General features: G+C 44.6%; 1 protein-coding gene across 2 annotated transcripts in view; it reads right to left on the reverse strand.

The window, feature by feature from the left end:
• COQ8A (coenzyme Q8A) overlaps positions 1–27,754 on the reverse strand; it is a 67,469-nt gene that overhangs the window by 4,125 nt on the left and 35,590 nt on the right. For both annotated transcript variants that reach the window (XM_083604537.1, XM_083604538.1), the window contains exons 4-13: positions 26,727–26,793; positions 17,777–17,851; positions 11,342–11,464; positions 7,517–7,602; positions 6,967–7,107; positions 4,995–5,076; positions 3,475–3,568; positions 3,091–3,232; positions 1,593–1,700; positions 271–336 (exon numbers count right to left, since the gene is read on the reverse strand). In XM_083604537.1, coding sequence (XP_083460663.1) covers positions 271–336; positions 1,593–1,700; positions 3,091–3,232; positions 3,475–3,568; positions 4,995–5,076; positions 6,967–7,107; positions 7,517–7,602; positions 11,342–11,464; positions 17,777–17,851; positions 26,727–26,793 — 984 coding nt within the window. The remainder of the gene's footprint in view (positions 1–270; positions 337–1,592; positions 1,701–3,090; positions 3,233–3,474; positions 3,569–4,994; positions 5,077–6,966; positions 7,108–7,516; positions 7,603–11,341; positions 11,465–17,776; positions 17,852–26,726; positions 26,794–27,754) is intronic.

The following is a 27,754-nucleotide window of genomic DNA, read 5'->3' on the forward strand; positions in this document are numbered from 1 at the left end:
TTACTAAGGTTTTAAAAGCAATTTCCCTCACACCATCAACTCCCTTTGCACATTTAAAAAAATCCACATTAGGAAAAAGTGAATTATGACAGCAGTCCAAGTTCTCCAATTTTAGAATGCAACAAACAAAGTTGGGCTGCCTGAGATAAGGGAGAACTAAAAAGCCAGTTAAACCTCTAGCTTTCTTTCAATCCAGCGACTTACAAGTCAAACATGCTTCTCAAGCCCACAAAACAACAAACCATCACAAAAGGTTTTAGGAGTCCTCACCTCTATGTAGAGGTCTGTGAATTCCTCATCAAAACCCCGGGTTGCGCCAAAATCCAGAAGCGCCACCTGAATGAGATGTACAAATGTGTTTTTTTACACTAGAACAGAAACTATTACACCGAGAGCATCTGGATGCTTGTCAGAACAATATTAAGTGCTACAAAGAGCTGGAGTTCTTCATAAAGCCACTTTCTTTTCCCACTTGTTATTGGGATAGGGTGAAAACCTTAAACAGCAACACTTCACAGGTTGCTTTAGTACATGTGCTTTTATATACAAAAACTACATGGCTGGCAAGAACCCTCCTTTCATTGGGAGAATTTCAGCACTTTGTCCCCAGTTCTAACAAAGCTAAGGAAACAAGGACAATTGGACAGGCCCACCTGGTTGGAAGGGTCACATAGCACAAACATGAGGATGGACCAAGTAACCACCATGGAAAGAGGGTCCCCTCAGCAAATTTCAACACAGTGGCTGCAATGCACAGCTATAGGAAGGCACGGGGTTTATGCTCAAGCACACATGGATGGGGCTTAGATTAAGATGCAGAATCCCCTGCAATGCACACACCACATTTCCTTAGCAGAACAAGTTAATATGGAAAGGGTCTTCTGGATGTTGAAAGTTTAATAGCCATTGCTCCAGTGCCCCTAAAGAAGGTAAATTTCTCTAGAGCTTGGGGGTGGGGGTGGGGAACCTGCAGCGCTCTGCTTAATTTCTGGCCCTCTAGACCCTGGGAGCCCAAGTCCTGCTCTCTGAGAGAGGTAGGTGGGGTGGCACAGAGGAAGAGCTATACCAGGCATAGGCAAACTCAGCCCTCCAGATGTTTTGAGACTACAATTCCCATCATCCCAGACCACTGGTCCTGTTAGCTAGGGATGATGGGAGTTGTAGTCCCAAAAAATCTGGAGGGCCGAGTTTGCCTATGCCTGAGCTATACAGTCCTGCAATGCTGGTTTTTCCAGTGGGTCAACGGCCCTTCAAAAGGAAAACAGCTTCCCCCATTCCTGCTCTAGCCATCTGGCAGGTGAGAATTTCTTACCTTTTCCTTCAAAGACAACATCAGTGGAATTCTATTTGATTGCCAGCAGAATCTTACTATCCCTCCCATTACATTCTTGCTTTATCGTTTCCGTGAAATACGATCCCTTTTCCACCTAAAACCCGCAAACTCTAGATTCCAGGCGCTACCCTCAAACCCACTTGCCCAGCTAATCGAACCACCTCCACCTAAAGGAGCACATTAGCCAAGAAGCCATTGCAAAAAAAGGAAGTGAGTGATGCATAAGCAGCTAGTGCCAAGTCCAGCTAGAGCCATTTACCTTCTGCAATTCTGGGTCATAGAAGAAGTTGGACCAGTTTGGATCTGTCTGCATGTATCTGAACTCAAACAACTCTCGCAGGCACAAAACGAGTATGTTGTGGCAGATCTGCAAAAATTGCAACAAAGGGACAAAAATGAATTAGAAAAGCTCCCACTTGCATCAGATTATGTAGATATGCAGAATATACTGAAACTAAGTCACAGCTATCATGAATGTCTGGCAGAGGATGCTACAAAGACTCCTGGGATTAGGTGGATTACACATCTCCTTGGGGAGGGAGGCAGGAGGAAAGAGAGAGAGAGATGCCAAAGAGTCACTACTTTGGACAATGCACAACTACAAAGCTCGAGAAGTGTGGCCCCTTTCATGTAACATGTGATATAGTCAGGGGGTGAAACTGCGCTGCTCGCCCAACTACACGGACCAGCAACAGGTCACTTAACTGCCCTCTAGCTTCCAGAAAGGCTGGAGTTATTGAGCCAGCATCGTGGCCAAGTTAGTGGCCCAGAGTAGGGATGCCATTTACAGGAGAGAAGGGCTGAGGAAGAAGAGAGCACCAATTGCACCATTGTTTTGGTGAAAATTTAGTTTAGCAACCAAAGGGTCAGGATTTAAGCGTGCATCTCAGATGGGAAGGCAAAGTGCAAATGTGGCAACATGTGCTTGAAAATACGGACGCCATACAGGCACACTTGTCGGAGCCGAGACCAGCTTCTGCCGACACAGAAAGAGGACTGCTGGAGGGGAAAAAGGACAGAGCAGCAACACGTCAGAGTGACAAAGCCTAGACCTACATACATCATGTACCCGGGAGTTTTGTTGTCTAGAGACCAAACTTTATACTCCCACTCAGTGACTTGCTGACAGCTGTTAAGGGTGTTTAATGGCCTCCTATGGGGCACGTCGGAATACCAGGCCAAATCCATCTGCCAATCTGGCTGCAGTCAGACTTGCTTGTCCTCCCATTAACTTTCTAGCCCCTTGCTATATTTGGCTCCGATGCTCTTTTGTCCATGCTTCACCTCTCGTCCGACCTCTTGTTTACCCAGTACTTTTCTACCAGGCTTCAGCTGCTAGGATTGGCCCAAGTGAGAAGCCTATATTTGGGTGCTTATGCAACAAGAGGGGGACGCGTTTCTGATTGCTCATTCCAGGATGAGATGATCTCTTTTGCCAAGCTGGTCATCCTACACACAAGGTCACGCTGTCTGTCTGAAAGATGGTTTGCAGGTTAGCAAAGCCGGTGGGCTTTGGGGTCCCCAGTGCAGGTGGCTCCAATACTGAGATTTGCAGGACACAACCTGTAGCAAAACATTTTCTAGGGTGCCAACCATTCCCAAGCGATTGATTTCTGCACACAATACTTAGCATGGCCCCAACCTGTCCATTCAAAGGACCCCTCTCGCAAAATGGCCTGAAGAAGAGGCCCATGTCCTCTGGCTCTACCGATCTCCTTCCTCCACCTCCAAGCTGAAAAGGGGCCAGGTGACCATACCTCGTTCCTTATCTCCTGGCTGAGTTCTTGGGCTTGATCCAGCGGGAACCCAGTCACCAGCTCCGTCGTCAGGACATGTGGGCTGCACAGCTCCTCCACCACGGCAGGGACATAGAAGAAGGGGTGGTCTTTGAGCAGCTCCCTGAGGGGCAACAGACAAAACGCTAAGAGCTGCCCAACCCCTGCAGGGGCCTGGGGTTTCTGCAATATCTGGGCTCAGCAGAGTTAACGCCATTTTGCCCAAAAGCAGCCACTTGCTACTCTAGATTCTTCTCTGAGCCTCTTTCCCCTTGGTCCAACAGCATGCACAAGCCCAGGTGTTTGGGATAAAACCAGAATCCCTCACTGCAGCATCTGGCGGGGGCAGATCCCCATAAAACACACCTGAATTTCTTAGCGCAGGCAGCTTCTCTCTTGTAATCGCATTCCAGGGCCAGCTCTCTGCTCAGCACTTCAACCAGATGCTCAGGGAAGAGACCTGGAGGCAAAACGGCAGGCGAAAGAAGCAGGTTAGGATTGAAATAGAAACAATGACAGAATCAGGGGTGGGGGACCTCAGAGCTTAGAGCCAAATGTGGCCCTCCACTTCTCTCTGCCTGGCCCTTAGAACACTCCCAGGCCAAGCCCCTCCCAGGCCCTATTTGCACCTCAGATATTTTGCCCTGGCTGGCACGTGTCCTTGAACCCTGATAATACCTCTTGCTTATCTAGATGGTGAACAGAGAGAGCACACAAGTGTATGCTAGTGTACATAAGGTAAAAACTGCCATTTCTTCTTTGCCCCATACCATGGGCATAAGGCCCTCAGGAGGCTGTCCAGAAAGGAATGTGGCCCCCGGACTGAAAAAGGTTCCTCAACTGAGCAAAGAGGTCAGCCTGGAAGACAGCGCTTCGCCAGTTACTTTCAGCCATATACAATTGTCCTTAGTTAACTGTAGCAACTGCACCTCTCTGCAAAGCATGAATGGTTCTCCTAAAATTAATGCATCCTGGACTTAAGGAATAGCATCCCCCACACATACGAAATCAATTTAGGCATGTATTGGCATCCCGAGGGGCAACTACTGCAGCCACCCATGCTCCATAAATGGAAAAGGTGGAGATACAAAGCATTTGCGGACTTATAGCCTCCCACGGCTTCTTTGATGCCAAGATTAATGAGAGTTATCAAGGGGGGATTACAATTAAGGTTGTGGATCTCTGCCCAGCATTCCCACAGCCAGGCAAAAGAAGTTCAAAGGACAAAGTGGTTCTGTCTGCCTGAGCTCTGCTCCCATCTGGCAGCCAGTCCACAGACTGCCAACAAGGGAGGGAGGGAGGGATGAGTTACGTTACACAGCAATCTTGCCACTCTCTCTTCATTGCCACATATCAGGTTCAGAATGCTGGGCTCTCCTGTGGGTTTGGACATGATTGGACTTTTCTTCCAGATGAGCAAAGCAGAATGGATTTCTATCCGGTAAACATAGGCTAAAAACTCACCCCACATTTCATGCTAATAACCTGTTGCACAATATTGAGAGGTTGTCCCCCAGAATATGTGGGGCAGAGGTGGTAGCCCAGGGGGCCCAAGCCCTGAATATCCTGCCCTTCCCTCCACCCCCCAAAAAACCCCTCTTTTTCTTTTACACTTTGCTCAGCTGGGCCCTCTACAAAGTGAAACCCAGGGCACAACCCATCTTCATATGCCCAGAGGCAAGTCATGGGCCTGTGGCTCCTGGTTTTTTAAGCACCTGGCAATACCCCAGCATCATTCCATGTCTCATCTTAGCAACTACGCTGCTTGTAAGAGGCAACAGGTGAAGCTTCCAACCAACTGTTTTAACACTGACAGCAGACAACTGAGAGTAGTGTTCAGAAGACACACACAGAAGAATTGCACAACAGCCCCTTCCCAAAGTTACCTTCTGGGAGAACATTGCTCATGCTCAGGACAGTCATCAGGTTGCTGACATCACTGTTGATGCTCTGGGCTATTCCAGGATACTGCACAAGAGGGAGAGAGAGAAATGGAAATGCTGAGCACCTCCTCCAGTTCAAACACCTGCTACACTTTCCTGAACTAAAACAGAGGGTCAAGGCTTCAGTCATGGCAAAAACAAAATCCCTAAATAAAGGTGCTGAAATGCAAGGGTGAAAAGAGGTCACGGGAACCTGGCTAATCCTGTGTCTGATCCAGCTAGTGCAGTATTGCTTGCCTAAGAGTAAGTAGAGCCACCCCTTTTCTCTCTGCTTGCCACTTTCTCATGCACAAGCCCCACATCCCTTGTTCCTCCCATCCACCCACAGGTAGACACCCCATTCATCTATTCTCTTCCCCACCCACCCACCCACAACGGCACACATTCTTTCCATCAGGAGCAACTCACACACATTCTCATGCCTCCTTCTCCCACTCCTGTTCCCCAGCCACACTGACGTTCTCTTGCTTTGTGTTTTGGGAAAGCAGAAACCACTCTCGGCCACAACAGTCACAGGCAGGTAGGTTCATGGACAAGCCTGGAGGTGCAGCTATGGACTGTGGCAGCAAGAGCATCTTTCTGAAGGATGCTACGCCACTCTAGCTGCTGCTACTCTGCAGGCCTCTTTTGCTGAGGAGAAAGGAAGGCGAGCTGAGATGGGGAGGAGGGGGGGCAAGAGTGGGGCAGAGCAGACAAGGTGGGACAAGATGACTCACAGGATCCTTTCCAACTCCACAATTCTATGATCCTAGAAGGTTCTACAAGCCTGATCCAGCCTAGAGGCTGGCAGCTCTGCCCCCTGGTTTTTTACTGTCTGAGAACCTGGAGAGTTGCCTGCCAAACAGGGAAATTTCCCAGGATTGAACTTAGGATGGTTTGTTTCCCCATCATTTGCAAAAATCCTTCAGAAAAGATACAGTCCTATCACAATCAAGAGAGTTCTATGGTAATGCAGTTTACTTTGTGTAAGAAACACAGGCTGGTTTGGGAAATAATTAAGGGGAGGCATAATGAGCTACAGTTCCCTCTCTCTGAGCTAATTCAGACCGTCCAAACCTGACAACACACTTCTCAAATGCTCCTGCGAAGCGTAGCCTGCAGTCTAAAATTCCATCCTCTCCACCTCCTTTCTAAAAAAGAGCCAAGGGAGCCAATTTTCACAGTTTAGCACCTGTGCTCTGGGTAGCAGACTGACATGAACAGCTGCAAGAACAGGAACTTTCCGTAACTTTTAGCCTACACTGGGCTTAAAAATGGGGGTGGGGGAGAGAGACAACAGCCCAAGAAAGCCACCTAGCAAAACCTTAGAACTATCTAGAGCAGGTGGTCCCTCCAGGTGTTGTTAGACTACAACACCATCATCCTCGACCATGATGGGAGTTGGAGCCCAACATCTGAAGGGCCAGAGGCTCCCCATCTACAGGACTTTTCTACTGTCATGAGGATCATGAAAACTCCCAATGGAGAGAATTATGGAAATTGCCAAAACCAGGATTTCCAGAAAAGGGAAATGCTCCTGGCACATCATCCCCCAAATTGCGCAAGTCTATAGTACAAATGGTTCAGACACACAGTTTGATCAGCAAAAAAGGGAACTATAAAGTGTGAACCATTCGTACCATATACTTTGTCACAACCCAAGAATCAGGTTCAGGATTTGAAGGAGCCTGTCCTCCATCTGAAAATGTCTGTTGATCTCAGACAGAAGTGTTAGGGGCACAGTGACAGAACTACCCTACAGCCACATAGGCTTCACACAGGGGCCAAAGGTGATGAAATGAACCTCAGGACTCTGCAATTCTACACTTCTATGAAACTAATATATTGTAAAACATCAAGGAGTGGGCCTCAAAGTGCATATTCAGAGCTACTGGTGGTCCCCAAGTCTGAAAACACTGAAGACCGCTAGGCCCACCTGGATTTTCATGGCAACTTCTTTCCCGTTCTTCAAGCGCCCCAGGTGAACTTGTCCAATCGAAGCTGCAGCGAAAGGTCGCTCTTCAAAGAACTCCAACTTATCACGCCAGTTGGGACCAAGGTCATTGTTCAAAGTTTTCTAGCGGTGAATAAAAAACACAAATTGGAGTTTTCCCTTCCCAGGTAGACACTACCACTTGTTGCTTAGACTTGGGACTTTGAAATCCAGCTATGACATACGGACAACTGCAAACAAGCACCAAGGGCATATAAATGGCCAGGATAAAAATCCAAGCAGCCACTAATGTATACAAATTAGAGAGCTAAACAATGAATTCCATCATGATTTTTTAAAAAAATGGTGTAAGCAAAGAAAGAAGGTGCAGTAAGGTTATTTAACACTTTGTTCTTGCAGCCTGCTCAGCAATGGCCCAGAACCTGTAAATAGAGGAAGGTGCCTGCTTTCTCTTTCAACACAGGTGTACTTCTGTTCGTCCACTTTGATCCCCAAGGCTCCCTCCTGTCATACAGCCCAGCCAAATCCTCACCATCATTTGCTTCAATGGCATGAAGTCTGCACTCTGACGGACACGTTCAAAAATCTTTTGCAGATGAGGGTTGATGAAGGCATCATCTGGCAAGAGGAAAACACAAGCCCAGTCAGGCAATCAGAGCCATAGTTAAACATGATAGCTAGTTCCTTTGATATGCAAGTACAGTCTCATTAAAAAGGTAGAAGTAGCCTTAAGTACATTTTGGATTGAGCATTGACATATATAGATGTGAGTGGATTTTGTGCTAGGGTCAGACAACGTTCTATCTTGCACAAAGGAACCAGCTTTATTGCTCATAAATTCCTATAAACATGTGACGCTTTACCCTTTGTCATCCGTGAAATATCCAATGAGAAGCCCGAAGACTCCCCCCCCTGCTGCAAGGAACTCTGCATATGCTCTGAAACCCAATGTTCTGCTCAAGCAAGCAACATGCAGCTAGCTATGTTAAATTGACTTCAGGGAATTAATTTATTTAGTAATTTGGGTTTCAAATACTTAAAGAACAAATAAACAAAAAGAACATTATATACAAAAAAGGCAATTATCTTTAGGGAATTCATAGAGAAATCATTGCCTTCACTCTTCTCCAAATAAACTTATTTATATTTTGTTATTTTGTTTCATTAGTTGTTGTTTTTAAAGCAAATCCCTAAATTTTCTCATTAGAATCTCCCTGTGTGACACTGCAGAGATGCTAAGTGACCTGTTGTGTTCCAAATTTTCCCCTCACACACAAACAAAATTGTGTACCTCTAAAGCTTTGGGAAAGTAAATTCACATCTGTTTATTTTCCCCTACAGCAGAACAGAAGGGGGAATGGGTCCTTGGCAGCAGGACCATGAAATCCTCGAGGCAGCTGGACAACTACAGTGCGGCCCCAGCATTTTGGTGGCAGCGTATCACTATTTACTTTTGAAGGGAGCTCTTATACAAAACAGGGACCTGCCAGTAAAGAGGGATCCATTCCCACCCACTCAATTCCTCCGAACATGGCAAAGGGTCAGATCCCCTGACCTACGTACAGGCATTGCCCACAAACCTTCAAGCTCATTTTTGCAGCTTAGAAGGTTCAAAAGAGCTTTGCTCAAGAAGGGGTACTGAATTTGGGCACGATGGAAGAATGCCCATGAGATCCTGGCAATATCCCTCATCCTAAGGCTTCCACAAGCGAAGAAAACAAGTGTGGCATCCTCCATGGGGGTGTTGTGTGCTGAAACCTCATCTATTCTACCCCCGTCCCTTCCGAGACATAGCAGGAAGGGCTGGAGCTGGCAGGAGAACATTTCAATTCTCAACAGGCTGCTCTACTTTCACCACCTCAGAAAGACAGAGAATAAACACTTGCATCAGCTGTGACTTGCATGTCTATTCCAACACTTATCTGCTTTGCTCGCTAACATCCCGATGAACCGCCTTCACTTGCTATTTAAGTGGCAAGTTTATTAGGCCTTCAAAGAACTCTGGAAAGAACGATTTGCCAACTGGTGCTGAAGTAACCAACCAGATTATTTTTTAACAAAGCATGCTCGTGGTCAAAAACACAGGAAGCAAAGTATATGCAGAGTCAGACCATTAGGCCCATCTAGATGAATGCTTTCAACACTTGTCTGAAAGCTGACATTCCCAGATGCAACCCAAGGACTGAACCTGGGACCCTCCACATTCAAAGCATGTCCTCTGCTGCTGAGCTACAGATTTTCCTCTTTGTGGCTTATGGTTTAGACTAAACATTAAAAGACACCCCTGCAATTAAGCAGTGACAGTCCGTTCCTCCCTTGCAAGGTTGGGCAAGACACTGACCACAGAAAGGGTTCATGGTAAAGTTTTGCAGGGTGAAGCAACTGCAAGCAGAGGGCAGCCTGCAAGTTGCATCAACCTATTGTTTTTAACGGAAGCAAAGGGCTCTTGCTGGGGAAAGCTCATTTTCCTGGTCCTTTTCAGAAATACAGAACTGCATCTTTCTCAGAAGGCTGGCGAAGTTTAAAGGAGGGACAGAATGTCCATCAGATTTGTGAGCATTGCCTTGGCCTTCAGTTGTGTTTATTTCTTTAAAAGCCTCCAGTGGGTTTGGCAATGCTATGCTATTAGTGGGAAGAATCTTAGTTAAATTATCACACACACACACACACACAGAGAGAGAGAGAGAGAGAGAGAGAGAGAGGGAGGGAGGGAGAGAGAGAGAGAGAGAGAGAGAGAGAGGGAGAGGGAGAGAGAGGGAGAGGGAGAGGGAGAGAGAAGCCACATTGCTCTAGTAGTTACTTCAGATCCCACCATTGTAGTAACTTTGGTGGTAGCCACATCACATATGGATCATCTACACACACACACAAACACTCTCTTCTGCTAATACCACTTTTCCATTTTCTCTTGGTCACAACATAATGTTCAGCTACACACTTCTGTCATCTGGATTTGTCAGGCTGCTGGCCTGAGTTGGGAGAATTCTAAACATCAGCCAAAAATAATGAGCACATGCTTGAGTCCAAATAGTTTCCAGAAGGGAGCCATGTTTGTGGTGGTTGTTTGCTGCAACAGACTTAGAGCCTTGTGTCACTTTAAAGTATAGTCAAACCTTGGTGGTTGAATGTAATCCGTACCATTTGACTTCCAAAACGTTCGACAACTGAGGCACATCTTCCAATTGTTGCAAGAGCTTCTTGCACTCAAGCAGAAGCCACGTCGGACGTTTGAGTTCCAAAAAATGTTAAAAAACTAGAGCATTTCAGGAGCTGAAATGTTCAAAAATGGAGCTATTTGAGAACCAAGGTTTGACTGTAGAAGCTTTTGTGGCTAACACTTCATACATCTGATGAAACAGACTCTAGGCCCTGAGAGTTTACTTTAAAGGGTACGGCTCTTTCTCACTTTTGCCCAAAATGAATACCACGGTATTGATTTATTAGCAGTTTTAACGCAATATACACTTCATAATATGCAACTACAAATAAAGATTACAGGGAAGTTAGAAACAAGAACAGTATGTGGGATTCGGGCTTTTTGATGCAACAGCATTTATATGTGTACTGATGGTTCTCACCTGGTGGAAGATGAAAGGGATAAAGGGCAGAGAATAAGACGTTCTTAAAAACACAACTCAAAAACCTTGGAGGTAAAGAAATGCTACAATTGCAAAAGGTATGTTAACAAATTAGAAAGGTGGCCGTTTTTTCTAGCAACAGTGTTGGTGGTTGTTAACACTTAAGACAGACTGTACCTTTCCTTGGGAGAGGGGGATTAAAATATTGACAATACAGGAATACCTTTTAGGGGAGCAAGCAACATGTCACAAAATAGTAAGCAAGCTTTCATGCTCTTCAGAATCCTTCACATGGCGGATGTTAAACAAAACAGGCAGGGGGAGAAAGCTAGCAAGTTTTTAAAGTCACAATGTCTACATTTGCAATAATCTAGCATGGAATCCTGGGGGGGGGGGGGATTTGCAGCCTTAATGGGTACTCTGTTGGGTACTAACTGGTTTCATGTTGCACCAAGGCTGCTGAGGACATTATGGCAAATATCTCCTATGATTATTTTACAAAATATAAACTTGAGCAGTTACTTCAAAAGGCACTTTCCCTCTGTACAAAATTCCAAAAAAAAAAAAAGGCACTGTTGTGCTGGGTTATTAAACAGAAACTGTATTACTGCCTCTTCTGCTTCCTGGCTCTGAAATACCTACAAAACTGAACAAAATCTGGAAAAGAGTCAGGAAACTCCCAAAAGGGAAAAATGGTTGGGAGAGTCAAAAATTCACCCGAGAGATGAGAGATCAAAGGGGGAGGATTCAAGGAGCACCAACATGTTGTTCATTCTTACCTTGGATGCTCAGCATCTGCCCCAGCTTCAGCGCTGCTCCTCGAACCTTGCAGAGGGTCCTCACGATTCTCTCTGCATTGGCCTCCGACATAAATGGACTGGTATCCATAACAGCCTTTTTGCCTGAGGACAGGGTAAAAAAAATAAAGGAAAATGCTGCATGGGTGCTACTATTGGCACTGTACCCACTTGGTCCAAAGGACCTTGCTTTCTTCACCTTTCAGGTGGTAGAGAAGTATCAATCACTGTGCAGCGTTCCTCAGTATAAGGAAGGTAAAAGCAGACAACCTGGTGCCATCCAGAGATTTTGGACTACAATTCATCTCAAAACGCTTTGTTCAAATGTGCTCTCACACGTTTTACCTCCCTGCCTCTGCAAAGCTAGGGTGCCAAGAAGACGAGCTGAGAAGCCTTTGTCTGGAAGGTGCTGCTTGCCACAGACGCAAGGAAATCTTAATGAGTGAACACATTCACACACACTTTGTGCATAGGGCTGCCCCTGAAGACAGTCAGGAAACTTGAAACTTGTGCAAAATTTGGTGGCCGGGGCAAGACAGTTTGAGAATATTACACCTGGTCTGATTGCACTGGCTACCAATTAGTTTCTGGGCCCAATTCAAAGTGCTGTTTTTGACCTATAAAGCCTTAAAACGGCTCAGGACTGCAATACCTGAAGGACCGCCTCTCCGCATACAAACCGATCAGGTCCCTGCGATCATTACCTGAGGCCCTTCTTCGTGTGCCTCTCCTCCACGAGAGGTCCAGAGGGTGGCAACACAGGAACAGGGCTCCCCATTTGTGGAACACTCTCCCCAGGAAGGTTCGCTTGGTACCCTCATTATATACCTTTAGGCGCCAGGCCTCTTCAAACAGGCCTTTAGCTGATTAACATCCAACACTCTTTTAAATGTGCGGGCGGGGCGGGGGGGGGGAAGAGATTGGGTTGTTTTTGTTCTTTATTTTTATTATGTATTCATATTGTATTTTTATATTGTGAACCACCCTGAGATCTAGGATGAAGGGTGGCAGATAAATTTAATAAACAATAACAATAACAATTCTCCTTCTGCATCTTTTTTGTTGTTGTTAATAATTAAATAATCTTTATTAATTTAAATTACACACATATACAAAGAATTTTACAATCTCATACTACAAAAAGAAAACTAAAGAAAAAACAATTAAGAAGAAAAGAAAATACAATAAAAAGAAAGAAAAATCAGATTTACGTGCATAAAAAAACCTTAATCTTCCTAATTAATACTTAAATAAACACGTAAATAAAAAAGACTTCTGACAAAACGAGTCTTCTAATCATTCTCATTGTACTGTTTATACTGTCGTCGGTTTTCCCCGCACAATTTTATATTCTTTAATATTGTTCCCGTCTACTCCACAAATGGTATTTGTTGTGTTTACAAGTATCACTCAAGTTCTACTAATATGGTGTGGTTGGTACAATATGATCTTATATAATCCTTAAATATTCTCCATTCTCCAAATATTTTCTGGTTCAATACTCCTTTAACTCTTCCTGTCACTTTTGCTAGTTGTAAATATTCTAATATGAGTATCTGCCAATCCTGTGATTGTCGGTATTGTTTCGTTTTTCCACTTCCTCACCACAAGAATTCTTGCTGCTGTGGTGACATACATGAACAGTATCTCCTTCTGCATCCTGAGACAGTATAATCCCAAGAAACCCCACCCTTTTAATGAAGTTTGAAGCAAAAACATGAAGGCTTCACAGGGCAGGGATTTCTATTTGCTGGGCCATGGACTCCTAACCTATTTGTTCCTGAAATACTGAAACTCATTGGAGGCTCTGAGCAGGTACTGCTGCAACAAATCTGTTTACTGACCTTGAAGCACAACTCAACTCTCCTCTCCTGACAGAAGAGGGCATGTAGAGACTGGATTTCATTTCACGGCCCTGGAAGGACTGTCCTTCCCAACAGCCATCTGGGATCACCTCTAATTTTTCCTCTGCTGCCGTAAGTACAGCTTTGAAGGTTAGCAGCGACCAACAGAGCTATTTTTACTTGGCTTGCTTGACAGACACAGTGAATCTCATCCAGAATGCACAATGGACATAAACTTTTGCACACCTTTTTTTTTTCTCTTTCCAGGATAGCTTGAATGGGAACAGCCAAAGACAAGTTGGCTGGTGGGTCCAAGGTCTCTCATGCCTTGGGAAATAAGCTCACGGCACTTTAACTCTTCTCTGAAAGGGGTTATTTGGGTATTGTGAGGTGGGGGCCTTTACCCCATAATTTTAGCAGCAGCTCTTAACAGCCAAACTCTACCAACAAAATCATACTGTTGCTCCTCTTCGGAAGAGAACAACAGCAAAAAAGTGAGCCGTGATGCTTCATTTGAAAAGTCTTTTTGGAATGAATGACAAGATGGGCAGGTGGAGACAAGAGGCAGCCATAGGATACATCTTCTGACTTCATCAGAAAAACAAACTTGACCTGGAATCGCAGAGGTAAACTCAAAGAGGAAACCTACAGAACTTACTGCTATTATTTTTGATTGATATTGCCATTTCCTGATGTTCCATATTGATTTCACTATTAAGTGGAAGGACATCTTCAGGAACACAGCAAATGCCAGATCAAAACTTGCACTCACTAGCTGGAGACCACCTGCTACCAAACGAGCCATCCCTTTCGTGCCCACTCCCTATTCTTAACAGTTGTTCCATGCAACATTACCCAAAATGTGTAAATCCCACACCTACTAGGTGTGTTAAGGATCGCAGTCTAAGATATCTGAAACGTTCTCTGATGCCTCTCCAACCTTTACTGGAAGAGGTCCATTGGGAGAGCATTTGCAAAGCCTACCTTGTATCAGCCTAAACCGTGTTATAGGATTGCAAAGGTTGTCTTCTGAGTGTTGAGCCTAAATCTCCTGTCCTGCTTTACTGCCCCTGTTTTCCTCACCAGCTGTGAACAATTGATGTTTATGAAAGCCAGTGTGATGTAGTGGTTAAGAGTGGTAGACTCGTAATCTGGTGAACCAGGTTTGATTCCCCGCTCCTCCACATGCAGCTGCTGGGTGACCTTGGAAGTCTCTCAGCCCCACTCACCTCACAGAGTGTTTGTTGTGGGGGAGTAAGGGAAAGGATAATGTTAGCCGTTTTGAGACTCCTTTGTGTAGTGATAAAGCGGGATATCAAATCCAAACTCCTCTTCTCTTCTATCTCCTTTCCAGAACGATTCTAAAGGCTGATTTCCCTGTTATCCTCTGAATGAGAGGCAGCACGATTTAAAATTCACCCCTTCTGGTCTTCTACTCCAGGCAGCCAAACAGGCAGTATCCTTCACGTCTCTGCCTCACCCTTTTTTTACCCCTTTCCTCCTAGCTTCTCCCTGGAAAGAGGGGGTTTGCTTGAGAGCTGCAGAATTGACTAAAGTACCCAGACATCACTTTTAAAACCAGCGATCTATCCTTTCCATACTAATGTAGAATGTAGAATCATCTTTTTAGTTATAACAAGAGATGTGGGGAAGCAAGTGGCCTTCCATGTAGGACTCCCAGTTTCTATGACCACTAGGCCATGCTGGGTGAGGAGTCAGAGTCCAACAGAACTGAGAGGACTACAGGTTCCTCCACTGCTAATCTACAGGTGGTCAGGAAAAAGGTCTCATGAGCTTGACCACTACACACACATTTCTACTTTTCTTCCTTAAACACACCAGCAAATTAACAGAAAAAGCCCTTAATAGGTCAATGTCTCCTTAAACCAAATCCCATAAAAATAGCTGCTCCCACCTCACCTTGCTGTTTTTGCCAGCAACAGCAAGTTCTACACCCTTTCATAGTATGGCTGAGCTTGCATGCAGGTCAGGGAGTGCCCGATTATACAAGGTACCTCTGGCAAACAGAAAAATGTAAACAGAACTGTTACACAATCTTTCTTTGAGAACAAGTTCTCTCCAATATGAGGAGCAAGAGTTGCAAGGGAATGCCTTCAGAGCCATTCAGGGTGATCTGCCACCATGCTTTTTCGGATATACATTTTGAACCTGTGCACAGATTCTGCTATTGTACAGCCTGATAGTTCTGCAAGAAATTCAGACGTTTCTGCAGGAGATTTAAGGTCGACCACAGGTGACTTTAAACTCTTGTTCTACATGCCCCAGTTTTGCTCTGTGCACAGCGGGGAGTCCCATTCAGGGGAGTATATATGCACTGAGACACTTTCACATACTACACAAGCAGAATGGGGTAACACACATTTGTGAACCTGTCTGATGGGAACAGTGAAAGCTTTGCTGTCAGGAAACAGGAGCCAACATACTGGAAAGGTTGCAACTGAGATGCTAAAGTTTAGGGCATCAAGAGAGATCAGATAAATTCCATCTGCACTCTCAGGAAGGAACTAACAGTTTCTCCAAATATAATATGCACCTCTAAGAAAATGCTACTATAATTACGGGAGGAACATTATGCAGGGACAGGTTATCACAGATTGAGCAAGACTAAGGTAAGAGGGTTTAGTGACAGAGCTCACACTTCACATACCAAACACAGGAAAGCTGCATGACCATTGCTCTCTCTGGTTCTGTATTGTCTACGCTGGCCAGCAGTGACTCTCCTGGAAATGCCAGGGATTGCATGCAAAGCAGATGCTCCACCACTTCCATGCCCCTTCCCAAAACTTTCATGTTCAACCCCAGCAGCTCAGGTTATAAGGACCCCAATGCTAAGACAGAGAAATCTCTGCTTGAGACCTTGGAGAGCCTATCAGAGAAGACAGCAAGTCATGTGTAGTTGTCAGGTAATGTAAGAAGCACAAGAATAGCCTGCTAGATCAGGTCAATGACCCAGACAGTCCAGCATCCTGTTCTTACAGGCGTAACATTCAGTTATCAGGGCTGAAACTGGCAATGGGCAGACACGCTCCTCTCTCTCTCTCTGCCATCTGCCAAGCTAAAGGGCATATCACCAAGAGCTTTTGCAATTAGGTGAAGGGCCGCATAAAATCAGGCTAAGAGTCACCCCTGCCTATGCTGGGGGTGGGCACACATAAGGAAGGATCGGTGTTCGCATATGTCAATGGGTCAGATGCTCAGTGGAAAGGCAGCCCCTTGCAACGTTATTGAGCACGAGGCTGGCTTCATGGCCAATTGCACTGCCAACCAGAGATCTTGACCTTTCAGTAATATAGCCCTGTTACAGAGGAAAAATGGACCCTTGGTGGAGTCACAGTTAGGTATGGCACTAAAGGCCACTACTCCCAGGTTACTTTTCCCGATGCACATTTTTAACATGTAGCAAACCGGTGGGGAAGAAAGAGAAGCCAAATATACCAGGCATCCAGTGAATCAGATTTGTCAGACTTACACCTTGACCATTCACCAACGTTGGGCAGCTTGCTCTTATAATATTTTGAAGAGTGGGGAATTAAGGTGGGAAACATTTTACCTAACAACAATAACAACACAAAGGAAGAGCAGAAGGTCTGGCTTATGGCAGCAAGATGTAGATAGATAGATAATTTATTACGGTCAAAGACCAGCTCGCATAACACAATAAAAACAGCGTTCATAAAGATAAAATATACAATCAGAGCAGATTGCAGCAGGCAGCAAGATGTAAATTTGGCACAGTCCTCCTCTTCCCAAACTAATCCAAGTGCATCCATTTTGGTTTTAAGAGGTATGAGCACCTTGGGCAGGATGGAAGTCCAGCCCTCTCTCCGCAGCCCTGGCTGACCCCTCCTGAGTTTGTGAACTTGCATCAGGCAAGATCAGATGCAAGTACAGAAATGACTTCATTGCTGTTGCTGTGCAATAACACTTTACTCCTTATCGCAGATATATTCTGTATAACCTTCACTTCAGTGACTTGTCGTTAGCCAATGCCAAGACAAGCAAGAGATCTATTTATGGTAAAACAAGGACTAGAACCATTATTATTATTATTATTTAATCATCTGAAAGGATAGAACCAGAAAGGCAAACTTCAAGTTCAAGGATTGCTGAAAAACAGGACAGGCAGCCATGAAGTCATTCATTTTCCTGAGCAAATAGACAACGGGCTTCTGTGTTGATCAGGGTCAGTAGAGAGGAGGACTCTTTGAAGGGGTGGACAAGCTCACCCTTCTCCACAGTTTAGCTTTCTCCTGTCCTGCTTTAGGGGCAAGAGGAAGGGGATTTGCTTTCCTTAAATGCACTGAATCACCACTACTCCTTGAAGTATTTATTCAAAGAGGAAAACAATTGAAGGTTGCTGCGTAGGTTCAGGGGGAGAGCGGAATCTGGATGCAAAAACACTGTAATACTTTTATTAGTAACTACCCTAGTGACTATAGTGGTATGCTGCCCTTCCTTTAGTTGTGATTCTGTGCACTTGTAGAGCAAATTGTGTTTGGGGACAAGGACATGACCGGATGCTTGTATTAGCAGTAAGCAAAGGAACACTCACCATTCTGCTCTTCGGATCTAAGGCTCTTTTTCGCAACCTCTGCCAAGGCTCCGATGCCAAGACCAACAGCTAAGCCTTTAATGGACAAAAAGGAAAAGGGGGGGAGAGAGACAAGAGAAAGTCAAAGGCAGCGGGATAAAATGCCATCTGTATGTGGTTACATATCTTTGTGGCTTAATGAGCAGAGGCAAAGTAGCTCTTTATTCAATACAGTTTAAACTTGACTACAGAGCACAAAGGGAAAGAATCCAGCACCGCTCAGTTTCAGAGGCATGCTGTGCCCACTTTCCCCAGGGCAGCAAAACCTCTGTCCAAAGGAAACATCTTCTGTTCAGAGAAAAGGGCTTTAGAAACCAAGAGTTAAGGGGGCAAGCAGGGACAGTAGTAGAGACTGCAAGTTGTCCATCCATGTGGTCAAGTTTAGTACTAGTCACACAGGGTCTTTGATCTGACACAGCAAAAATTAGGGAGGTCAGTAAACTCTCCTGGAGGCTGTGCCTAGACCTTTAATATCCCCACATGCTCGTTTAATGCAACTGTTATTTCCACAACTGAAATAAAAGATACCCCACTTCATCTGGCATCCTCAATGTTTCATCAGTCCCTTTGACCTTCCTCCACAATCTGTTTTACCCTTTACCTTACTGTGGCCAGCAGGGCTCCAATTTGACCCCAGGGCAACTGGAGGAGGAGAGTGAGTGACATAGCTTATACCTCCCCAACAGCATATTTGCCCTGGTGTTGATACCTTGGAGCATTTAATGGTATCTAGATGGAGGATCTGGCAACTCAAGTTCTTACATGATAAGTTCTCTCCAAAAATATTTAATAACAAGATGATTTGAATCCAGAGCAGTCAAATGCAGGACAGGGGAGGGAAAGTTGCACAGGCTGGAACTGGAATGGAAAACCTCAATTTGCAAGTGCAATTAATGCAATAGCACCTTGGCATGATGGCTGTGGAAGATAAGCACCATTCTGCCACACATGCAGACACGCACATACATGCATGCAATATTTGCACAAAATAACACAGGGAACACCCAGCTAAGCTCTGTTCAGCATCAACAACTATGAAACACTAACTGTTTGTTCCATATCCAACCTAGCTCATAATTGCTTAGAGAATGAGATTTTGGAATCTGCAGAGGTGAAATCTGAAGAGAATCTCTATATTCTTGCCTTGAGTGCGGATGTGTCGAATGAAATTAGGTGCTATTTCAGCAATCCTCACTTGAGTAGCAGTTCACAGTGACATAATAACCCAAAGCTACAGGATTCATATCTCCATAACTAGGCTGGCAGATCATCTAACCACCTCTTCATCTGCAAGTACATCAGCAAGGAGCTACCACTAACATATATGTGTATATCCACACACCCCATGGGAGGAAAGAAAAGGCTGCAATTTTATGGAGTAGTTGGTAGAAGACTCATGGCAAATCTGACTAGCTGAACAAAGACTGGAGCCCTTACTAGGTCTGCAGGGCGATGCAGAGGGATAAATCTTACTTCTCTACCTGAGTTGCATTCACTCAGTGATGCTCTCTCACATCCATGTCATTAGTTTCCTTCAAAGCCCTAACAGCTTAAGACCATGTTAGCTGGCAGTGATCTTCAGGCTTGAGGTGTTGTTGGACTACAAGTCCCATCTTCCTTGACCAGTGGCTAAGATGTCTCAGAACAATGGCGGCTGTAGTCCATCATCATCTAGGGCAGAGGTTTTCAACCTTTTTGAGTCCACGGCTCCCTTGACCAACTACGTTCTTTCTGCAGCACCCCTGTGGGGCTCAGGAGCCTTTTTATGTCATCCCTTGCCTGGCAGCCTCTCACCCTTTTTGTGAACACCCTCCCTTGTGGAGTGATTCCTCAGCCTCCTTTCCTCTCCCCTCTCCTTGGGAGTCCTCCAGGCAGCCACTGCTGCCACCCCTGGTCTCTGAGCTGTCCCCCCCCCCGCCCCAAAGGCAGGTATCTGGTCACACTGTCCATTCCCAACAGCAAGGGCTGGCGGACTGGCTGGGCTCCCTGGCCCGCTTGCTTGCATGCTTACTCCAAGGCCGCTCCAGCTCCTGGCAACCAGCACACCCTGGCCAGCCCCATAGGCATCATTTGCCTGGGGGCTTGTAGCCAGGGCTGCTGCAACGAACAGCCATGCAAGCCTTTTGGAGGCAGAGATGCAAGAGGGCATCAGAGGAGGGAGGGAAGGAAAGAGAGTTGCCCGTGGCACCCCTGACCATCATTCAAGGCACCCCAGGGGGCCACGGCACACTGGGTGAAAAGCACTGATCTAGGGACCCAAGACTGAAGAATGCTGGCTTAAGGATGAGTTGCTCCCATACAGGTCAATCATGAAATGAAGATCAATGCCAGAAGTCTTTGTTCTAGGAGTCATGTCAAAAAAAATTAAGCAAGTGAGCATGAGATATGGGGCCATCTCTGTGGCAGTGCCATGATTGTTGCATGCCCTCCCAATTGAAAAACATGTTTATTTCAGCCTTTTTATTGTTGCAGATTTCAATATCTAGCATCTTTTACTCTTTGTGCTTCTTGCTTTGGGTACTCTGTTACGGCTTTTAGAACTGGCTGTACCTGCTTTTTTATTAATTAGAATTTATGCTACATGCCACACTGGGAACTTTTAGTAGAAGAGTGGGATATATTTTATTAAATAAGAAAGTAATTATATAACTATAATGCAAAACAACCTATTGTTATGCCAGCAGTTTAAATGAGCCAAGAACTTGACATTTACATGCGCTTCGATTTGACTTATCCAGCTTCAACACCTCTTCTTCCCCACTGGATAATGTTTAGACGTGTACAATATGTACTTTCCCTTGTACTGCACAGCTCCACCTTAATTATCACATAAACTCACCTCCCTCCCCAGAACCACAGCAGCCGAAGATAGGCGCATGTCATAAACAACTCCAAATGGTTGGCTTTTTAAATATTAACCAGGAGGTATATCTTGCTTCACTGTTTTAGAACTGTTTACATTATCAATTTATTTTGATAAGGCCATTCTCCTTCAAGGGAGGCATTCGCCTTAGTGTTTGCAAACAGACTGCATTGTAAAGCCAGGTTGGTGGTGCTGCTCTTTGAAACATTGTAGGGGTATTTTCAAGCCTGCAGAGTTTTTTGTACATTTGACAGTCACCTAAGTAAGAATTGAATTCTTGCACCACATGCTCCAACTCACGATTCTTAATCTACTTTTTTTGGGGGGGGGGTTCCTGTTTTTAAGGAATTATATGCCATTATAGGAACCTTTCTTTTGGGTGGTGCAGTTGGACCACGACAACAGGTCAAACAGCAGGATTCTCACCTGCTGATTTACACCGGCACAAAGCCAGCTTGGCTACTTGACCACCCTGTGTTGAAGTAGGGTTACCAGATGTCCCCGGTTCCCAGGGACAGTCCCCAGATTTGCAAATCTGTCCCCAGGAAACATGGCAGCTGCAGCCTCAGCAGCCTGGAGCCAGCCTGTTACTCTGCACATTTATGTTTCACAGGGTGCGAAAGAAGGGCTTTGCACCTTTATACAATATGCATGTGTGCTTAAGCCCAGGGTCTTTTGCCTCACCATCCCCACTACTGACTACCTGTTGCTACGCAGCTTCAAAATAATTTTTTTTAAAAAATTAAAGTGTCCCCAGATTCATTGAAAAAAATCTGGTAACCATATGTTAAAGGCCCCTCACCAACTTCTTCACTGTAAAATCATAGAATTGTAGAGTTTGAAGGGACCCTGTGGGTCATCTAGTCCAACCCCCTGCAGTGCCAAATGCATCATAATTGATCGGAAGATAATACGGGGAATGCTATGCAAAATCAGTGCATAAAGTAAAAGCCTAATCTGGAAATGCAACAGCAACAGTTTTTTGTTTTTGTAAAAAAATGCTTCTTAGAATCACAGAATTGTAGAGTTGGAAGGGACCGAAAGGGTCATCTAGTCCAATTCCTGCATTGCATGGGGTTGGGCTACATGACCCTCGTGGTCCCTCCCAACTTAAAACTGAAAGCAGCCCATATATTTTTCATTTGCCGTCCAGCCAATGCATGAAGATTAGTACCAAGGGAGTGTGAAGGGCAAATATGAAATGCAATACAACAGAAGGCTGGTTTGGAAAGATAGGCACGCCCTTGTAGGGTTTGGCAAACAAGCCTATGATTAGCAGAAAAATCAAGTGATAACTATGCAACCAATAACCTTGTTCACACTGTAATAAAATCCTGTTGTTACAGAGTCGCCACAGAGTCTTGGCAGGCATAAACACACCCACCCCACACACATAGCTTCCCTTCAGAAGAACAAACAAGCCCTCCCCTGTTCACAGGGTTCTAACAGTGGAAGAGGAGGAGCTCCTATGCTTCTGAACTCTGTGGCCAGCTGTGGAGGCAGGCATGTGCAAAGTCCGCCCAACAACCACTGCTGCTTACCTGCTGCGCTAATTACATCAATTCAATACCCATAATTCAAAATGCACTGATATAGGCCAGACTATGTATCGAGGAAAGCTAAACGTTGCACAGCATGCAGGTTTGCATGCATCTGCCCCAATGTGACATGCATTTTAGCAAAAGCAGCCAGAAGGAAACAAGACTCAAAGGAAACCCAATTGAACAAAGGCTGGAGTCCATACTAGGCAGGCAGGATGGCGCAGGTGAACAAATTCACACAGTGGCGCTCTCCCACATCAATGTCATTAGCTTCCTATTTGCGCCCAGGCTCAATTCAAAGTGCTGGTTCTAGCCATCAAAGCTCTAAACAGCTTAAGACCATGCCAGCTTGCAGTGATCTACAGGCTCGGGATGTTGTTGGACTGCAAAGCCCATCATCCTTGACCACTGGGCTAAGCCAGTGTTTGTGAAACCTGGTTAAAGTTACATAGTTACATCAACCTTGATGCAGAAGGCACACTACATCCCAACCAATGTTGAAAAGTGAAGACGGGGAAAATTTGCATGGGAGAATGGTTACGTGACGAGGAAGCATGATGCCTGCGCAAGGACTCTTGAGGCTATGTTCACATTTCCAGGCTTTCTGTAGCCCACCCTTCCTCCAGATCAGATCACAGGGCAGCTTACGATGCCACACATTCAGTGGCCAATGTTAAATAAAACAGAATTAACTCCAGACACCCAGCATCAGCCAGCATCATCAGGATCCAGACTAAGTCAAGAACTACTGTGTTCACCGCACTCTTCAAGGACCTCATTACACTTTTAGAGAGAGAATGCAACTGCAATTACTATGGGCCTGAATCTGATTTTTAAAAGAAATCTCATTGCTCTGCAATTTCTGACTTTACATTACTTTTTTTTTTAATTGCTTTCACTTCTCCAAAACCAAGTTGATCTTAACTCTTTTTTATAGATATAAAAAGCACTGCAGCTATATTTAAATAGCAGATGAGGAGAGTTTTTGTTTTTACTGAGACCAGTAAACCAGAAACAGAGAAAGGAGGGCCATATGAACTTTTAAGAGAAGGTATATTTTCAGGAAGGCTTGGTGAATCCTACATCCAGGATCACATTCTGTGCTCAGTGAATAGCCTATGCACACAGAGCCTGACAAATAGCACTGATCTTTATAGAACTAACTTATGTATCAGCCTGTTTAGGACTGGGATGCCAAAACAAAGCTGAAATGCTTTGCCTGCTGTAAAAACTGGTATTTTAAGGGAGAACTCTTGCGCTTATACACTTCTTCCACCCCTTCTGTAGTATACAGTTACTCCTTCCTTCCTTCCTTGGCTGCAGGCAACCCATGGTTTTCTGTTCTGTCTAAGTCAATAAACTATGGTTTCCAAATGCTGGACTCTAAGGCAAGTGCAAGCCAGAGTTTGCTGGTTTATGCAAAACAGAAAACTATGGTTTGCCTCATACAAGGAAGGGAGGGAAGCACTGTACATGAGGGCAGAGGAGGTGGAAGCCACTGAGCCAGAGACTCCTTAAAGCCTCTTTCATATACTGCTAAACCATAGCTTGGCACTACTTTTAATCAGCCCAGTTCAACACTGAGAAAAATTATTTTGGGAGAAGCTTCTTTTAAAGACAACATCAGCAAACAGCTGTTCACAGTAGAAAGAGGAAACTGACTAAGATACCAAGCTAGTTTAAGTACACAGAGTGACTTTTGTGTTCCCACACCAAGCTAGAAGCAGATTACAGCACTCCCACCACCCCTGCTGAATTGTTTGAGTCAATTCATAAGCCTGGCCTGTCAAGTTTCAGACACTGGTCATCCCCCTCCTGTGAATTCCTGACACATTTTGGAGACAACAGTTCAAAATATCTGCTGCATATACTTAGTTAACTGAAGGCTAAACCTTCTCAACTCAACACAGAAGCATATATTTCCTATTTAAAGCTTGAGTGTGAGGAAATTCTAATGGGAAAGCTGCTACTACAGGATCATGAAGACACTTGTGGCACACAGCTTGATATCAATAATAAGTCTGATGTGCAGAGCCAAAAAAAGTTCCCCATCTCTGTCAGGCCTCCCCATTTAGCCTGTGAAACCATTCTGGCCAATCTTCACCCACCTGCTGTACAAGTGACATCATTTATCTGTTTAACCCACCAGATGGATCCAATTCCCCACCCCTGCCCTGGAGGAGAGCTTTCTACTCCTCACCTGCAAAAAAAAAGTGACAAAACACTTGAACTCAGAGAATTCTTGAAGAGTTCTTTCCATAGCTGATATAGAGAAGACAAAATAAGATTCAGCCCATGACATCTGTCTTTTAAAGGTGCCAAGGACTCCTTCAGCTACAATCTGCAATTGTTCCACATCAGAACCATAAATGTCTACAACAACTCAGCAGACATTCCCATTAGTGAACATATTCAAGGAAGAGGAAGTATTCAGGAGGTCCCAACCTAAACAATGTGGATTAAAGTGTTTGCAAGCACAAAACTTATTTACAAGGGAGGGAGGAAGCATTCATAGCATTATTTCTTGTACTAACTCAGGGAAATGTTTACTTTGTTCCCTAGCTTTGAATCTGCTTCAAGTAAAATTGTATACTGCACAGGCCTGAGGTGCCTTGCCTTGCAGAAGCCAAGTTCCTTAACACTTTGCTACATAGACAGAAACGTTCAAAAGGCATATAGAAGTAGATCTCATCTTGGAGAAATGAATACTAAGGAGAGGTGCCAACTCGAGCTATAAATAGGGAAGGTCACAAAAACAGCAGGGACGCATGTTGGCTGTCTATACACTCGCTACACCAAACATACCAGAGGGAAACTGATACCCTTTCATCATGCTACAGGGTTCAAGATGCTAGCGATTCCAGGGAGCTCAAAGAGGTGCAGAGAGGGTTCTTGGTCTGGTTCTAGATGTAGAAAAGTACCTTTAAAGAGCCAGGATTTCACAACCTTCAACTTTTCTCTCTGTTGTGTTATAGTGATGGGGAGGGGCAGGGGTGCCCCACCTGGTGGAATCCTCCCTTTTAAACGTAAATCTTAAAAGGAGTAGTATCTCTTTGTAAACAAAATGTGTGCCCCAAGTATTTGGAGCAATACTGACTGGGCTAAGAGTCAACGGCTGAAAAACACTGCCATTAGCTGCTGTAATTTGAAAGCCACTTGTTTCTTGAATCATTTTATGCCATCTCTGACACCTTTCGAGTCATTTTTGCAAAACAAAGACCATGTGGATAAACTTGCTACTGAAGGAAGCTATGCACACTTACCTTGGAGTGAAGTCCCATTAAACTCAACAGGGCTTACTTCCAAGCAGATATGCACAGGATAACACTGTTTAAAGGTTTGTATACAAAGAAAGAAGTGGGAGCTTTTGTGGGGAGGTACTCCTTGGATTTTTAAAAATGCATTATTGAGGGTTTTCAACTGCTGGTAGCCACCTTGGCTGATGGGCTGGGAAGATGGGCTGTGCATATGCCTGAAATACTGAACACGCTTTTATTCATATTTAAAGCCTCTATTCAAGAGCTCCTAGTCTCATCTTGGACACACTCCTATCTCTTTGTATCGTTTTAAGTTTATATCCTGCTGCATCCCTGTCAATTTCCTTTAAAGTACATCATGTCTCTCTATTCAAGTACCAGCTTCCTGATGAATACAGTGAATGAGGCACCTAGTGCCCCTTTAGTTGATCTTTCAGATTAGGGAAAGCGAGGAACTTGCAGCACTTGCAGCCAGAGGTACTTGGCTATACAGTGCTAGAGCATCAACACTGCATGCAGAAAATCCCTGGTTCAATCCTTAGCATCTCTAGGTAGGGCTGGGAAAATTTCCCTGCCATTGCCAGTCAGTGTGGATAATACTGAGCTAGATGGACTCAATTTAGGCAGCTTCTTTGCTTTCCTCAAAATAGAAGAGATTTAGCATTGAAATGCAGGGGATATGCAGACATTTCTAACCTAGCAGGTTCTCTTCTTTTCCTCCTTTCCCCTGCCCACTACCACTAAAGCCCAAAATGTCCTGCCATCTAAAATGCAAGTGTTCAGTCGGCATCCTGCTCCTTAAATCTTTGCACACACAAAGCAGCGGGCAACATTTATGCAATGGTTTCGTGCAATTGCCAGATGGCAAAATGAATTCCAGAGATTTGTAGGGCCCAGAACAGATAATAAATTTAGAAGGGGGCCAAAGTTCAAAATGATACCACCTAGATCAGCGAATGGCACCTGAAATGAACCCTTAACACTCCATGCCACCCAAAACACACACCTCCCCCAGCAAATTCTAACTTGGCTTTGTAGTTCAGTCAAAACTACATACTATGTACTGCCAAGCAGTATCAGCTCAGACATTCAGTTTCAGCATCCCTGCTAAAAAGATAATCAGAAACCCTGTTTCTTCTACACACAAACATCCATGAATGTGCATGATGCAGTTCACAGAAAACTGCCTGGTTTTTCAGAAGCATCTACATTCACAGTCTTATTCACCACCACAATTCAGAAAGACTCACCTCCAAAATTAGCGAGTCTCCCAATTCGAGTAACTGGCACCTTTCGCTCCCGGGCACGTTCACTGAGCTGCAGGGATTTAGGAGAATACGGACCATTAATATGGACAACTATTTTCCTAGCAAATACATCAAGAATTCAATTTTGGCAGCAGAAAATTGGCTGGCAGTGCAATCCTATGCATGTCTGCAAAGAACTAAGTCCCATTCTGTTCAACAATACTAGTTCTGTAATTACTTATGAATGTGTAAGAAAACATCCAGATCAATCCTAGTTGCTACCATGCCTCTAACTTTTAGAGCTAGATAAATTAGCCTGACAACCAATGTCTGATGACATCACAGAAGCCAAGCTGGAAGAAAGATGATTTTTTGTTGTTTGAAGGCAGAATTGCAAGGGGTGTGTGGAACATGCACAAATTTAGAAAGGTTGCATAACTTGTCTAAATTAAACAGCTTGAATATTTCCATTTGACCAATTATAGAATTTTGATTCTGGCGTCGATGTCTTCAAATCACAGAATACACAACATCCATTTCCTGCACTAAGTAATTCCCCAAGCTGTGCCAGTTACTTAGTTATGTCTGGTATAGTTTGTTAGTGGTAGATCTCTTTAGGTGGGTGATCTGGTCCCTGATGCAGTTACAGCATCTGGATTACACTATTTCTTTCTCTCTCTCCCTCCCTCCCTTACACATACACAAGATAAGAAAAGAACGTTGCACCATGAGTACAAATACAAAATTTTAAAAATAAAATTTAAGTACTATTAGGGCCAGGTCTATAGGGGTACACTGGCACCCAATCATTCTGACACTGCTGGGGTGTGACCTATAAAGCCTATAGTGGCTTGGGACAAGACTACCTAAAAGATCACCTGCCTAGACTCAGAGTTCATCCAGAGAGAGCCCTCTTCTCTATCCCTCCAGCATCTGAAGGGCTATTGGAAAGAACTCAAAAAAGCACCATCTCAACCAGAATTTTGGAACTCGCTACAAGGTAGAACTCCCTTCACTGATGGTGTTTAGCT

Source organism: Podarcis filfolensis (assembly GCF_964270895.1).
Source record: "Podarcis filfolensis genome assembly, chromosome: 3".
Classification (NCBI taxonomy): Eukaryota; Metazoa; Chordata; class Lepidosauria; order Squamata; family Lacertidae; genus Podarcis; species Podarcis filfolensis.